This window comes from Delphinapterus leucas, chromosome 2, assembly GCF_059928025.1.
Source record: "Delphinapterus leucas isolate spDelLeu-1000000601 "Yukka" chromosome 2, BTC_Dleu_Yukka2, whole genome shotgun sequence".
NCBI classification, from domain to species: domain Eukaryota; kingdom Metazoa; phylum Chordata; class Mammalia; order Artiodactyla; family Monodontidae; genus Delphinapterus; species Delphinapterus leucas.
In genome coordinates, this window is record NC_143130.1 from 81,524,655 (window position 1) to 81,542,227 (window position 17,573).

The 17,573-nt window shown below is 36.0% G+C and overlaps 1 protein-coding gene across 2 annotated transcripts in view; it reads left to right on the plus strand.

The window, feature by feature from the left end:
- The window catches only part of NEDD4 (NEDD4 E3 ubiquitin protein ligase), a 160,530-nt gene that overhangs the window by 52,049 nt on the left and 90,908 nt on the right, over positions 1-17,573 (plus strand). Inside the window, exon 1 of one of the 2 annotated variants that reach the window (XM_022579563.3) lies at positions 1,808-7,041. The exons of the other annotated variant lie outside the window; for it this stretch is intronic. Coding sequence (XP_022435271.2) covers positions 5,497-7,041 — 1,545 coding nt within the window. The 5' untranslated portion in view covers positions 1,808-5,496. Of the gene's footprint in view, positions 1-1,807; positions 7,042-17,573 lie in introns of those variants that run through there. 2 annotated transcript variants of the gene reach the window in all.

Below are 17,573 nucleotides of genomic sequence, written 5' to 3' on the forward strand. Positions count from 1 at the left end.
AAACACATGGAGGCTAAACAATACGTTACTAAATAACCAAGAGATCACTGAAGAAATCAAGGAGGAAATAAAAAAATACTTAGAGACAAATGACAATGAAAACACAGCAATCCAAAACCTATGGGATGCAGCAAAAGCAGTTCTAAAAGGGAAGTTTATAGCTATACAAGCCTACCTCAAGGAACAAGAAAAATCTCAAATAAACAATCTAGCCTTACACCTAAAGGAACTAGAGAAAGAAGAGCAAACAAAACCCAAAGTTAGCAGAAGGAAAGAAATAATAAAGATCAGAGCAGAAATAAATGAAATAGAAACAAAGAACACAATAGCAAAGATCAATAAAACTAAAAGCTGGTTCTTTGAGAAGATAAACAAAATTGATAAACCATTAGCAAGACTCATCAAGAAAAACAGGGACAGGACTCAAATCAATAATATTAGAAATGAAAAAGAAATTACAACAGACACTGCAGAAATACAAAGCATCCTAAGAGACTATTACCAGCAATTCTATGCCAATAAAATGGACAACCTGGAAGAAATGGACAAATTCTTAGAAAGGTATAACCTTCCAAGACTGAACCAGGAAGAAATAGAAAATATGAACAGACCAATCACAAGTTACGAAATTGAAACCGTGATTAAAAATCTTCCAACAAACAAAAGTCCAGGACCAGGTGGGTTCACAGCTGAATTCTATCAAACATTTAGAGAAGAGCTAACACCCATCCTTCTCAAACTCTTCCAAAATATTGTGGAGGAAGGAACACTCCCAAACTCATTCTATGAGGCCACCATCACCATGATGCCAAAATGAGACAAAGATACTACAAAAAAAGAAAATTACAGACCAATATCACTGATTAATATAGAAGCAAAAGTGCTCAACAAAATACTAGCAAACAGAATCCAAGAACACATTAAAAGGATCATACACCATGATCAAGTGGAATTTAACCCAGGGATGCAAGGATTCTTCAATATATGCAAATCAATCAATGTGATATACCATATTAACAAATTGAAGAAATAAAATCATATGATCATCTCAATAGATGCAGAAAAAGCTTTTGACAAAATTCAACACCGATTTATGATAAAAACTCTCCAGAAAGTGGGCATAGAGGGAACCTACCTCAACATAATAAAGGCCATATACGACAAACCCACAGCAAACATCATTCTCAATGGTGCAAACCTGAAAGCATTTCCTCTAAGATCAGGAACAAGACAAGGATGTCCACTCTCACCACTGTTATTCAACATAGTTTTGGAAGTCCTAACCACAGCAATCAGAGAAGAAAAAGAAATAAAAGGAAACAAATTGGGAAAGAAGAAGTAAAACTGTCACTGTTTGCAGATGACATGATACTATACATAGAGAATCCTAAAGATGCCACCAGAAAACTACTAGAGCTGATCAATGAATTCAGTAAGCTAGCAGGATACAAAATAAATGCACAGAAATCTCTTGCATTCCTATACACTAATGATGAAAAATCTGAAAGAGAAATTAAAGAAACACTCCCATTTACCGTTGCAACAAAAAGAATGAAATACCTAGGAATAAACCTTCCTAGGGAGACAAAATACCTGTATGCAGAAAACTATAAGACACTGATGAAAGAAATTCAAGATGATACCAACAGATGGAGAGATATACCATGTTCTTGGATTGGAAGAATCAATATTGTGAAAATGACTATACTACCCAAAGCAATCTACAGATTCAATGTAATCCCTATCAAATTACCAATGACATTTCTTATTGAACTAGAACAAAAAATCTTAAAATTTCTATGGAGACACAAAAGACCCCGAAGAGCCAAAGCAGTCTTGAGGGAAAAAAACCGAGCTGGAGGAATCAGACTCCCTGACTTCAGACTATACTACAGAGTTACAGTAATCAAGACAATATGGTACTGGCACAAAACCAGAAATAGATCAATGGAATAAGATAGAAAGCCCAGAGGTAAATGCACGCAGCTATGGTCAACTAATCTATGACAGAGGAGGCAAGGATATACAATAGAGAAAAGACAGTCTCTTCAACAAGTGGTGCTGGGAAAACTGGACAGCTACATGTAAAAGAATGAAATTAGAACACTCCCTAACACCATACATAAAAATAAACTCAAAATGGGTTAGAGACCTAAATGTAAGACTGGACACTATAGAACTCTTAGAGGAAAACATAGGCAGAACACTCTATGACATAAATCACAGCAAGATTTTTTGATCCACCTCCTAGAGTAATGGAAATTTAAAAAAATTAACAAATGGGACCTAATGAAACTTCAAAGCTTTTGCACAGCAAAGGAAACCATAAATAAGACAAAAAGACAACCCTTAGAATGGGAGAAAATATTTGCAAATGAATCAACAGACAAAGGATTAATCTCCAAAATATATAAACAGCTCATGCAGCTCAATATTAAAAAAACAAACAGCCCAATCCAAAAATGGGCAAAAGACCTAAATAGACATTTCTCCAAAGAAGACATACAGATGGCCAAGAAGCACATGAACAGCTACTCAACATCACTCATCATTAGAGAAATGCAAATCAAAACTTCAATGAGGTATCACCTCACACCAGTTATAATGGGCATCATCAGAAAATTTACAAACAACAAATGCTGGAGGGGGTGTGGAGAAAAGGGAACCTCTTGCACTGTTGGTGGGAATTAAACTGATACAGTCACTATGGAGAACAGTATGGAGGTTCCTTAAAAAACTAAAAATAGAATTGCCATATGACCCAGCAATCCCATTACTGGGCATATACCCAGAGAAAACCACAATTCAAAAAGATACATGCACCCCTACGTTCATTGCAGCACTATTTACAATAGCCAGGTCATGGAAGCAACCTAAATGCCCATATACAGATGAATGGATAAAGAAGATATGATACATATATACAATGGAATATTACTCAGCCTTAAAAACGAACGAAATTGGGTCTTTTGTAGAGACGTGGATGGATTTAGAGACTGTCATACAGAGTGAAGTAAGTCAGAAAGAGAAAAACAAATATCATATATTAACGCACATATGTGGAACCTATAAAAAGGGTACAGATCGACCGGTTTGCAGGGCAGAAATTGAGACACAGATGTAGAGAACAAACGTATGGACACCTAGGGGGGAAAGCGGTGGGGGGGGGTGTGATGTATTGGGCGATTGGGATTGACATGTATACACTGATGTATATAAAATTGATGACTAATAAGAACCTGCTGTATAAAAAATAAATAAAATTTAAAAATTAAAAAAAAACAACCAAAGAATATTTGCTTATTAACTGGAAGTTTTAGGCCACAGACATGAGCAGTTTAATCTCATTGATCAGCTTATTAGAAATGATCCATTTTTTGAGTCATTAGATTCCTAACTTAATTCAAGAAGGAAAGCTGCTGTAGTTATTTGAAGGTATAGTGAAAAGATTAGGACTCTTGCTTCTTAAAGAAACAAGATTATGAGGGAATATGTACTGAAGTCTATAAAATCATAAAGTAGATTATACAAAACCAAAATAGCATAATAATTTTATTACTAAGTTTATAATTGTACCCATTTTAAAACATAGTACTATCTCATTCTAGTCAGAAATAGAATTTAGTAAATTCCATATTTCTATTTTGTCCTCTTAATTGATTAAAAACACTGTTTAGAAAATTGTGATTGAGAACAGATCTATCTTAAGTTTTCTTTTTTAAACAAAGTGCAAGTAGATGTTTTACATATTTGCTTTTACTTAGAAAAAAAAACTTAGAAAAATACAACTTGGGTGTAGTACCATGTGGTGTAAACAACTGAACTATTTTACTTTTTACTTTCCTATGAGTGAGCCAGTATATATTTATTACTGGAGTTCCAGCTGTAAAATTCAGGTAAGGGGTTTAAATATACCCTAGAGTATTATTTAAAAATAAATTTGTTTCTTTCAAATAGAACACCAACCTTGGTCTATGACATTTAGGGGAGAAATTAAAATATTAAACTTCTGTTACCTAGTAAACTGAAAATAAAGTAAAAGTTAAATAAATACACAGCAGAAAAATACATATACAAAATCACAACGTCTAAAAGGACAGTCTACTGTTCTCTCCTGCAGGAGCTTTATCAGCAGTGGGTAAGTAATTCCACCTCTAGGGCAGTCCTAGTACTCAAAAATGTAAACAAGTATGTACTTTGTTTATATCAAGAAATATGCAGCATGGTTTATACTTCTTCACAGATATCGAACAACTAAATGAATTGTTTCAGTGCACCAGTAGGGGACAGCAAAGAGCTCTTAGAGTTTTTCAGAACAGAATTGGCATTGAGATATGTTTATTTGATGTGTTAAATGCTTTTTAGACTTCTTTACCTACCACAACACTCTCTAAAGTGAATGAATTGCAGAGACAGTGGAATAAAATATCTTGTGTGCCCCAACTATATTGGGGGATAGTTTTTCTGTCTAATCTGCATATATTTTTAATGGAATGTTTGCTTAGGCTATTTCTTGGCAGAGTTTTAATAGTCAGAATATAAATGGCATCATTTAAAGACTGTACTGCTTGGCTGGAAAAGCCTTAAAATTACAGGAGAAAATGCTTGGTGACAGCTTCTCTCAAACTTTTTTTTCCTCAGACGTATGCTCAAGTTTTGCAGTAGTATTACTAGGCTAATTTTGTATTTCGATCCTTCAGCTTTCACTATTTATAAGTACGTAGTGTTTTGGAAGCTAAAATATTTATCTATTTGATTTAATGCTAAAGTTTTAATTCACCTCAAAGTTTTGGTATTTCCAAATTTATACATGTTTGAATTTACTCATTTTAAAAATATTAACAGTCTATATTCCTTTCTATGTTTACTAAATTGACTAAATTGACTAGATTTCTATGTTTACTAAATTGGCTGTTTGGAAATTCAATCCTTGATTTGATACTCAATTACATGGAGTTTCATTCCTACCAACTTCCTGTAATACTATCCCTATGGGTAAAAATATTAGTGGTCAAACTCTGCTGGAGAAAGCATAGGCACCGTGATTCACATAGTTAAGTGTTCATTTAGTAGAGCTGGAGTGAAAAAATACTGTTTCAATTTGAAATGCTAGAAGATTGTTGTTCTTGTGTTACTCATTCATGCAAATTGGAGAAGGTATAATTGAAACAAGGTTGGCAGTGTTTGAGGCAGTGTGCTGCAGCTGAGCTCAGCTTAAAGGTCGCTGGAAATCAAGTGCTTTGTAAGTGAAGGCATTTTGACTACAGACGATTCAAGACATTTTGTAAACGTCAGTCTCGGGAATGGGCCATCTTTTTCTTTCTGTGATATCTGGTCTCTAAGGTTTTACTTAGGATAAAGACTACGACTTCTGAGATCTTTTAGGCACCACAAATGATTTTTTCTTTCGATGCAGTGCAGCTGCTTCTAGCCTGTCTACCGACAGAGATCTTTGTTATGACTTTCAGCCCTTAACATGTTTGGAAATGAGAACAAATGGCACAAAGCTTACGATTGCACTTTGCAGCCAGAAGAAGCAATACTTATCCTGTGTCAGAAACCTCTGGAGATGATTCGGATAGCAGTGTTCCCATGTGCTTCACGAGACCAACACGGACTTCAACGTCTAACGTGGTTCAAATGAAGCTGACTCCCAGACAGACTACACTACCTCCGTTAATAAAGGAAAACGTTAAGTCTCAGGAAGGATCATCTGTTCCTTCACCTGAAAATGTTAATAAAAAGAGCAGCTGTCTGCAGATTTCACTACAGCCAACAAGGTACAGTGGATGTCTTCAGTCTGGCAATGTCTTAGCTGCTGGTGATGATGCTTCATTTACTTGTGTCTTGAAGGATGGCAGTGCTGTGGTTGATAATGAACTGAATGCTGTGGATGATGGTAACCTCTTGAGCAGTCCTGCCATTTGCAGTGGTAGCCTTAGTCACTTCTCAGCCAGTGAGAATGGGTCTTATAGCAGCAACGGTAGTGATTATGGGTCATGCACAAGTATCACCAGTGGAGGTTCATACACCAACAGTATCATCAGTGATAGCAGTGGTTATACTTTTCCACCAACTGATGATACCTTTTTTGGTGGAAATTCATCTTCTGACAGCATCTCCAATAGAAGTTTGCCAAACAGGAATACTACTCCATGTGAAATTTTTTCGAGAAGTAGAAGTACAGTTCCCTTTGTCCAGCATGACCTGGATCGTGGACTAGAGATTATGAAATTGCCTGTTAGCAGGAACTTGAAAATTCCACTAAAACGTTGTTCATCCTTAGTCATTTTTCCTAGGAGTCCTTCAGATACCCCACCAACTTCTCTAACAAGTACAGGTACTCCTCCAAGCAAAGGATCCTATCAGACCTCACACCAGTTTATTATTTCTCCTAGTGAAATTGCCCACAATGAAGATGGCAGTAGTGCTAAGGGATTTCTTTCAACAGCTGTCAATGGACTTCGGTTATCTAAAACAATCTGTACTCCCAGAGAAGTAAGAGACATACGACCTCTTCACAGCTCATTACAAAAGAAAATTGTTATTGCAAATAATAGTCCAAATCAGACTGTCTGTGAAAAGTCATCTGAAGGATATTCTTGCGTTTCAGTGCATTTCACCCAACAAAAAGCAACTGCATTAGATTGTGAAACAGCAAATGGTGATTGTAGACCAGAGATGTCAGAAATTAAGCTTAATTCTGATTCAGAGTATATTAAGCTTATGCACAGGACATCTGCATGTTTACCATCTTCCCAAAATGTAGATTATCAAATAAATATCAATGGACAGTTGGAAAGACCACATTTACAGATAAACAAAAACCATGCTCTTTTACAAAGAAGTGTTTCATTGGGAGGAACTTATCCAAATGTTTCCTGTTTATCCAGCCTTAAGCACAGTTGTTCTAAGGGGGGACCATCTCAATTACTCATAAAGTTTGCATCTAGAAATGAAGGTAAAGTTGATAATTTAACAAGAGACAGCAACAGAGATTTCACAAATGAACTATCTAATTCTTTACAGCATTCTTGTAAGGTAAGTCTCCTTTGGTCTTGGTAAATGTTATTTTATACTAGAATGGCTCTATGAAATATTTGGTTAAAATTTATTATAACTTGGCAGCTTTATATATTTTCTTGGTCCTTAGCTAGCAAGCACTGTGTAGTCATGAACTTTATATTTGTAAATCTGAAAAAATGCCCAGTAGTTTTTCACTCTATTTGTTATTTTATCAATGCAGAAAATATGTATTTAAAAAAACTTTCCAAAGTGATTTACGCCATAAAACATTTCTGTCGCATAAAAACAAGCTAAAATAATAATTTATTTGATAACATTTTGCCTTCATATGTTTTGCCCTCAAGTGGCATGGTATTTTAATGTCTAACTCCGTATTTTATTCCTACTTTCAAAAATGCTCATTTTGTATTCTCCCCTCCTTAAGCACTGTGAAAAAAAGTAAAATATAGAAAGCCACTCAAAGTATTAAACAGTAAAAAGTCTACATAAAAATGTGAAAATCTTCTTATAAATGAACATAGAGAAAATGTTTCTTTAAAATACATATATTTATTTGATCATCGATAAAAACTGTTATGCTGAATGTTTAAAACAGAGGAAAAATAAATGTTATCTGCATTTGTATATACCCTTAACCACAGGAATTTTGTTTCCACCGTATTTTTCTTTAGCTACCAGTTAAGTATGCCTTCTAAAATGTAACTCACTCAACAATATTGAATTCTAAATTTTGTATTTTTAAATTTGGTTTCAATTGCTAGGTATTTTCCATAATTCTCTAATTACCCAATTAATTTGTTATTTTGGTAATTTTGCTTTATTATATTAGTAATTTAACTCTAGTGAATCTTAACCAAAACAGTTTTTTAATGTAATTTGGCCTTTCCAAAGTATTTTAAGTGTTTTGAACTTAAATAGATTTTTAAAATTTCTGTATTTGAAAGATCTTGCCAGATTTCTGCAAATGAAAAAAATGTTTCTGACCAAAACAATTTTAGATGACAGTACATAATAGTTTGGGGGAAAAAAACGTATCTGTTTATCTGTGTTTGTATAATAAAATCAATATTAAAGATTCTTTTAACTCTTCTGGGCAAATAAAATATTAAGTGATTGCTAGTTTGTTTTCTCTCTTTTGAAGTCTGATAAATATAATTCTTGTTATCCAATGCCCAGATGTTAATATAAGCAGCTACTTTACTGAGGATGAATAAAGATCACATTTCAATTTCTGATGTATGTTTTAGAATTATTAATTCCATTTACAAAACTTTTAAAACACCAGCTGTTAGGAGATATAGTCCATTCAGTTGTCTTGTCTTCTAAAAAAAAGCAATTAAGTGATACTATGAAGAAATACATTAATAGTTTGCTAATTGTACGACATGTACCTTGTAAATTTATTTTACATTTAATGAAATAATTAACCTGAAAGGAAAAAATTAACCTAGAAATATTTCTAGAAATATCCTTTAAATAGTTGATTTTGTGGTAATATTATAGTTTGTTGTTGTTGATGCTTTTGAAAAAATGGTATTTTTAATGTTTTTTTAAAAAGTGTGACTGCCTTTTGCGTGGCTAAAAGATACACTTTTATTGGCTTTATTTAAAATTAGGTAAACTAACTTAAATATTATTTTGTGACAGCCAAATGCCTAGCTTTCTGCAGATTCTATTTTTTTTTTTGATAGATTATTGGATTATAAAATAGTTCGGAAGTGTGTCATTTGCTGGAGAGCTTTAAATTGTTCCTCCTTTTAATGTTTATTAAACAGCTGTTTATACAAGAACTGTAAACAATATAGGACCATTACATTTAACACATACTGGATCTAAATTGATCTAATTGTTTAGTGGTAAATCAAGGGCTTGTTTTAAGAGGAAAAATAGTAATGTTGTTTTTTCTAAACATAGCAGTGACAACAATAATGGGGTTTTAGAAATAATCCTGTGTTTATCAATAATTATATATTAATCTAATTATAGTGGTATATTGTAACTCATTTATAAATAAACAGCTCCCAAAATATTTCCCATGACTCCAGTTAGTCTGGGTTAGTATCCTGATACGCTGAGTCTGGATTCACATTTAACAAGTTGATATTAGAGTAGCATTTAGTAATGTCAGCTATCTGTACCCAGCAGCCATGAAATTAAATCACTGCTTTGGTCAGGGACCCTGGTTTCTAAAGCACTGAGAGGTCTACAGATTCTTTTCTTCTGTGTTTAGCTACCAGTCTCTAGGAGAATAGTATCCAGTTTCTAGCTCTCTATAATCAACAGCTCATTACTGGCTAATTTTTTAAATTTAGTAAGAACTTTTACCTGTATCTGCGACTGGGGTTCTTTGTGTTGTTTACAACTTGAGATGAAGATGAGACTTTGTATTCCACATAATAATGTTGATTTCACTTATTGCCATCAAAGAGCATAACAATAACTGGCATATATTATATATATTTTTTGAGAGACAATATTACTTTTGTAAAGGCTTTATAATGACTTTTAATCTGAAAGTAGATATTTGATATTTTAACATTGTGTGTATTGTCAGCTCGATCAAGAGATAGGTTAAGGAGCTAAGATGGTTTTTATACAGTTACAGAAATTACCATTCAGATTTCTAAAATCTGTGCAATAGTTAGTTTACTGTATTATTATTTTATTTTTCCCTATCTATTGTTTTTTTAAATTTTCATGTATTGTTAGGATGCTCAGAAATTTCATTGCCCTATTATTTAAAATACCTTAGCATTTGCCTAAGCTTGTATATGTCTTCCATACTTCATGTATATGCATGCTTTTATCAGAAATTTTGACTTTACATTTTTCTTTTTATTATAAACGTTTTTGTTTATTTTCTGTTATTTAATCCTAGGTAGGTAAATTGCTTAAGCCTAGTGTAGAAGAACTTTTAAAAACTATGTTTTAATTCTTTCAAAGCCTTTAAAACTAATCTCAAGAATTTACATTTCAATAATATATTTAGCTGATCTTCCCAAAACAACTGTTTTAAATATTTACTATTTTTAGTGTTCCATTATTTTCTTAGTCCTTATTTTATTAACTTTAGCAGACTATTTAGAGACATTTGGTTAAATTTATTTTGAACACTTAATCTTTCCTATAAAAATCAATATAGTTTATAAGTATTAACCCTAAAACTGTAATGCAACAATGTTAATGACCAGTTTTAGAAACCTGGTGAGAGGTGTGTGCATGTATATGTACATTTCTTAGAACTGAAGAACTAAAATATTAATTTCAGGGTGGTTCAGGGAGGTGAATTGTTTGCTTCAGAAATACTTTGTATTTCTCTGTAGTTGTGTCTTTAATTCATTCATCTGGCACACGTTTGAGTGCCTACTGTTTGCCAGTCACTGACTCAAGTTCTGGGAATAAAAGATACTGAAGCACAGTTTCTACTTGGGGGAACTCCCATCCTAGTTAGAGACACACTGGTAGATAAAAAGAATTCCAGTCTAAAGTGTGATGTACTAAAATAGAGCTGTATATGAGAAAGTGAGAAAGATGCAGTGTGACTCTAGCACAGGGAGTCCAGGGATGTGGGAGGAGATGATACGTTGGCAGTGGGTGGGAGTCCCATTGCATGGAGCACCTCATGCTGAAAGAAAGCAATGTGTCTCCTGCTAACAGATAATAGTCAGGCAATGGAAGTCGTTATTTGAGAGTGTGACATGCTCACTTTTATGTTTTTAGATGATACTTTCTTATGACACCATGGATTATAAGTGAATTAAAGTTTTCTTAACTTGGATGGCCAGGTGAATAGTGACATCACGAACTAAGATAGGGAATTCAGGAGAAGGGGCCAGATTGGGAGGGCAAAGAAAAAACCATGCGTCATTAAGTTTCTGTACTGAGAAGCTGCCCTAGTAGTACTGCTGTCAAGTAAGGTAGTTGGAGATACAGGCTCAGGACTCAGGAGAGAAGTGGGAGCTGGAAATGTAGCTTGGGAGTCGTGAGTCTAGTCAAAGACTTAGGTAAGGATGAACTGAAAAAAGCATGAAAGTGAGATGGGAGGAGTGATAAATCAGAATTCTGGGAACTACCACCTTTGGAGAAACAGTGGAAGAGGAGATAAAAAGGAGTCCAAGAAAGAGCCACCGGAGGAGCAGAGAGGCCAGGAGAGCTTGGAGGCCTGAAAGCCAAGGGAAGGGAAAGTTCAAGGTGAGCAGCATGCAGTGCCATGGAATTTAGGTATCCATTGAGTGTAAGAGGTCCTTGGTGGCTTTAGTAAAAGTAGGCTCAGGAGCATAGTGTAAAAGCCTGGTTGAAGAAAGAATGAAACAGGTGAGGAAGCAAAAACAGCAGGCATAGCTTGTTTGCTCAATGTCATAAAAATAGTCATGAGTTAGTGTAGGCAAGATATATATTTAATGGCTATTATATAGAAGACATGGTATTATGTGGTTATAATTGCGTTAAGACAAACTGTCCACAAGGATATTGCAGCCTGTTCTCTAGGAGGAGAAAAGGCCTGTAGCTCTCTGTTCTTTCACCTTAGAAGTAAAGAATAAGTGAGCATCGGCAGTGAAAACTGAAATGGAGACTGAGCAATATGAAATGAAGGGAACAAACAATTAGGAGGGAAAGCGTGAAACCACCTCTGAGTAGTCACAACCCTTGGCGAGCAGCATTATCCTAACGTTCTTCTCCCCCTCCCTACCACCCAAAATAAGACAAAACAAAAATAGAGCTTCCAGGTAGAAAACAGGTGAGGGTTTAAGGCCTCTTCCTAGAAAGGACTTGGAGAAGAGGCACCTCTGTCTTGCTGTGACCGGCTTCTTCCAGCATGTGGAGCCCACCGTGTGCTACCTGTGGTGAGGCCTGGCCCTTCTAGATCCACTCTCCCTTTATGTTATGGGTGGCAGGGAACAGGATGAACTAGGAGAAGCCAGGACCGGAGGCTGTATGGGCAGAAGGGGCTTGGCAGAGTCCCTGGGTGTGGCCAGCCAACGTGTTGAGGTCAGGAGGGTGGTTAGCAGGAGTGAATGAGTGCTGAGAAGGGCATCCAATGATCTTGCCAACAAATACACAAAATACCTGAAGTCTTGCTCAAGTGTGTGGTTCGGTATTCTTTGTTGGCCAAGTGGGAGACTGGAAGACTATGGTCAGGTGAAGACCAACATTTAGAGATAGCCTGTAAACAAGAGGTGAGCCGATGTGCCCTGGTTTAGTGAGATATCTGGGGGGAGACTCTCAACATAGCAGCAGTTGTCGGAAAGCAATTTTACCTTCGCTGAGATTTCACAAAACTTTTTAAATATAACTAGAGCAGATCTGAGAACTTGGAAGGGCAAGCAGCTAGCATGTTTATATACCTGGTAGCCCAATTCATGGATGGGTCATAACAAAGAATACCTTGACCAAGAGATCCCATGATGTTTCTAGTCAGGGTTCTAGGATATCTTGGCAGAGGGGTGTGGTGATCATGCCTTCTCTTGACTTAGATGTATTACATCTAAGATAAAAACCATAACACTGTGAAACATTTTGTGATTTACCTTAATAGACGAAATATTACCAAGCAAGAAGTTTACATCAAGGATATTGGTGGTACAATGGACAATGTCTTTATGTTCATCAAGTACAGAAACATTCTTAATGTTTACATTAAAACATTCTTAATTTTTATCTTTCATCCCTCTTACAAAAGCTGAGTATAACATTTTATGATATAGCTAAAATAATATTATCTAGAACTACTTCCTTTTTTTAATGAAATAGCTCTTTTTATTTATTTATTTTGGCTGTGTTGGGTCTTTGTTGCTGCGTGCGGGCTTTCTCTAGTTGTGGCGAGCTGGGGCTACCCTTCGTTGCGGTGCACGGGCCTCTCATTGCGGTGGCTTCTCTTGTTGCGGAGCATGGGCTCTAGGTGCGTGGGCTTCAGTAGTTGCAGCACACGGGCTCAGTAGTTGCAGCACATGAGCCCTAGAGCGCACGGGCTTCAGTAGTTGCAGCACACGGACTCTAGGGCACGTGGGCTTCAGTAGTTGTGGTGCACAGGCCCAGTAGTTGTGGCTTGCGGGCTCTAGGTGCGCAAGCTTCAGTAGTTGTGGTGCACGGGCTTAGTTGCTCCATGGCATGTGGGATCTTCCTGGACCAGGGATTGAACCCATGTCCCCTGCATTGGCAAGCGAATTCTTAACCACTGCGCCGCCAGGGAAGTTCCTAGGACTACTTCCTTTTTTTTCCTCTTTCAAATATTTGTTGGTAAGCTGCCTTCTAATGCTTTAAGGATTGCAACTGGACAATGGCTTATTAAGTTGTCATTTGGACTACTGATTTTCAAATTTTCATGTGTGTGTACATCTCCTAGAGATCTTGTTAAAAGGCAGATTTTGGTTCAGTAGGTCTGGAGTGGAGCCTCAGGGTTCCGTATTTCTAACGTGCTCCCAGGTCATACCAATGCTGCTAATTCCTCAAACGCACTTTGAGAAGCAAGGCTTAAGACAATTTTTTAAAATGAGAACAGTAATACAGTTCATAGTTGAAGTATCCAGTGAGTCCCTCTTCCACTTTTACATAAAGAAGAACCATAGGTATGCTGTGGCCAGGGCTAAAATAATTTGCAAGGAGTTTTAAATCCTCTTGGACATTTAGACTAGTTATTGATTGAGACCATGTGATGCAGAAGAGATTGTTTGGACCAACAAACATTCAAGAGCAAGATTGTCTGCCTGTCTCACAAAAGAACTTTAGTATGACTCTTGCAGAATTGTGACTATTAAATCTTCTAGGATTACATTTTAGTTTCATTTAAGAAGTTAAAAATATTGGTCTATAAGGCATGCAGTTCTACTTAAAGAAATCTCTTGAATTCATTATGGCTGTAATTCTGGTTTGTGTTGTTTTTGAAATTGTTGCCTACATTAACTTTTTCCCCTCTCAGCATGAGATTTGAAAAATATGCAATGGAAATGTATTTTTCTTAACTATTCTGGCTTACTCAAGCAATAGCTTCTATCTTCCTCTTTGTGAACACTTTCAGTCTTTCCAATGTACTTTCCTCTAGCAGTGCCTGTTTAGGGTACTACTGAGAATGTTTGAATCTTACATTGGCTTATGTAATGAAATGAAACACCGTCTATAATTAATGCTTACTTATGAGCTATCCTCTTGATAGATCTATAGGGAGAAAGTTTAAAAATCCTTTATGTGTAACTTTGTAATGCTACTTAAAAGTATATATCCATTCTCAAGCATAAATCACTATATGAAAATCTTAGGAACTGTATTCCGTTGGAGCAGTTGAAGACATTTTATCGGTTAGCTGGGTTTTTGTGGTCTTCATGGCTGCTTGTGGCTTAGCCTAACTTCAGGGAGCCTAATAACACATTAAACATTTCAGGTAAGCCATGAGAAAAAGGAAGCATAGCAAGAAAAAAGTTAAAGATAGGGAGATAGATAGGCAGGCAGGCAGGCAGGCAAATGTATTGATAAATTTTCCAGAATTGATTGAATTCTAGAGAAGGGATTAGGCAAATGGGTAATCTTTTCTGGGCTCTAATTTACTAGAATGAAATTCCCTAAAGCAGGGACTTTTTTGTCTTATTCACCGCTATATCTTCAGTACCTAGAACAGTGCTTAGCTCAAAATAGACACTCAGTAAGTATTTATTAAATTAATGAGTGAAGCCAAGGGTACCCTTTGGAATGGGGTAGAGACAACTAGAATCTAGATGAGGGTGACCACACAGCCTTGCACAGATAACCAAACTAGGATATTTGAGGGATGACTGTAATGATGAGTGGAAGCTTCTTTTTTTTTTTCAGATCCTGGCTAGCTTTTATTTTATTTTTATTTTTTTAACATCTTTATTGGAGTATAATTGCTTTACAATGGTGTGTTACTTTCTGCTTTATAACAAAGTAAATCAGTTATACATATACATATGTTCCCATATCTCTTCCCTCTTGCGTCTTCCTCCCTCCCACCCTCCCTATCCCACCCCTCTAGGTGGTCACAAACCACCGAACTGATCTCCCTGTGCTATGCGGCTGCTTCCCACTAGCTATCTATTTTACGTTTGGTAGTGTATATATGTCCATGCCACTCTCTCACTTTGTCCCAAATTACCCTTCCCCCTCCCCATATCCTGAAGTCCATTCTCTAGTAGGTCTGTGTCTTTATTCCCGTCTTACCCCTAGGTTCTTCATTACCTTTTTTTTTTCTTAGATTCCATATATATGTGTTAGCATACGGTATTTGTTTTTCTCATTCTGACTTACTTCACTCTGTATGACAGACTCTAGGTCCATCCACCTCACTATAAATAAATCAATTTCATTTCTTTTTATGGCTGAGTAGTATTCCATTGTATATATGTGCCACATCTTCTTTATCCATTCATCTGTTGATGGACACTTAGGTTGCTTCCATGTCCTGGCTATTGTAAATAGGGCTGCAATGAACGTATTGGTACATGACTCTTTTTGAATTCTGGTTTTCTCAGGGTATATGCCCAGTAGTGGGATTGCTGGGTCGCATGGTAGTTCTATTTTTAGTTTTCTAAGGAACCTCCATACTGTTCTCCATAGTGGCTGTATCAATTTACATTCCTACCAACAGTGCAAGAGGGTTCCCTTTTCTCCACACTCTCTCCAGCATTTATTGTTTGTAGATTTTTTGATGATCGCCATTCTGACCGGTGTGAGATGATATCTCATTGTAGTTTTGATTTGCATTTCTCTAATGATTAGTGATGTTGAGCATTCTTTCATGTGTTTGTTGGCAATCTGTATATCTTCTTTGGAGAAGTGTCTATTTAGGTCTTCTGCCCACTTTTGGATTGGGTTGTTTGTTTTTTTGTTATTGAGCTGCATGAGCTGCTTATAAATTTTGGAGATTAATCCTTTGTCAGTTGCTTCATTTGCAAATATTTTCTCCCATTCTGCGGGTTGTCTTTTGGTCTTGTTTATGGTTTCCTTTGCTGTGCAAAAGCTTTTAAGTTTCACTAGGTCCCATTTGTTTATTTTTGTTTTTATTTTCATTTCTCTAGGAGGTGGGTCAAAAAGGATCTTGCTGTGATTTATGTCATGGAGTGTTCTGCCTATATTTTCCTCTAAGAGTTTGATAGTGTCTGGCCTTACATTTAGGTCTTTAATCCATTTTGAGTTTATTTTTGTGTTTAGGTGTTAGGGAGTGTCCTAATCTCATACTTTTACATGTAGCTGTCCAGTTTTCCCAGCACCACTTATTGAAGAGGCTGTCTTTTCTCCACTGTATATTCTTGCCTCCTTTAGTGGAAGCTTCTTGATGCTTCATCCTCTGCATGAAAGAGTGGCACTCTTTAATGAATACCTTGTCCCTGGGGTGGATGCCAATGGAATATTATGATTGTGACTCAAGGATTAGTTTCCACAGTGGAGTCTGATTCATAGCCTACATATTCCACTAACTAGTACCGTAGAAGTATGTGTCTGGGTAGAGGCTCAGATCAGGTTTTCTGAAAAGAAGATTGAATGGGCCAAAAGTTTTAAGGGCATTTAAACAAAGGCCATTTGACTGGCTTTAAGTTTATCATTGTTTAATAAAATGACTTCATTTCAGACTTGATGTAAGAGCTGGCTTCTCAGTGTTGTTCCTGGAATTTCAAGTAACTGTTTTAGCTAAGAATGACCTTTACCTTTTGTACCAAGACTGAAAGACTGAACCCTCTTAAGGAGTCACAGAGCTTAACGCAAACTCAAGTCATCTTCAAAGCAAATGAGTTTAACAAGTATTTATCAGAAATAGAATATGTGCCTGCTGCGAGTGGCAAATATTATTCCTGGCTTTGAAGAGTTTCTAATTTAGATGAGAAGACAGCATTATCCATTTAAAAAAAGAACCAGAGAACAGTAAAATAATATATAATAATGTCCGTATACCTACTTCAGGCAGGTGAACGCCTAAACTCTGAGCTATGTGATCGTCTCTATAATTTTTAACTAATTTAAATTTTTATCAAGATGACACATGTGCCTGTTTTAAAAATCAGGTGTTTTTTTCTTTGAAGATTTCCTTTCTGCCTTTTTCTCTGTGTTCTCTCTTCCCAGAATTCCTGTTAGCCAAAGTTTGCACCTCCCAGATTGATCTTATAATTTACTTTTCTCTCCTGTTTTCTGTTTCTTTGCCTCCTTATTCTACTTTCTGGAAGATTTCCCTCAGTTTTTTCTTCTCTTTAATTTTAAAATTGTGGTTATTTTAATTTCTCAAGCTCTATCTTGTTTTTTGATGATTCCCTATTCTTATTCTTGTTTTATAAGTGTAATCTCTTATCTCTCTGAGAATATTTTACTTAAGGCTTTTTCTTTTAAGTTTTGTTATGGGTCCTACATTGTCTCTGGTTCCTGTGGGCCGTTTTGCTGTTGTTGTTTGTTCCTCTTTGTTATTAGACATTGTCCTCCAGGTGGCTGGTGAACCTTGGCTGTCTATTCCTATTTGAGAGTGAGTCACTATGAAGTTATCTGGAGGCTCTGTAATTCTGTGGGGCTTTTCAAATGGTACACTTCATTGTAGGGAGACTTCTAACTGTCAG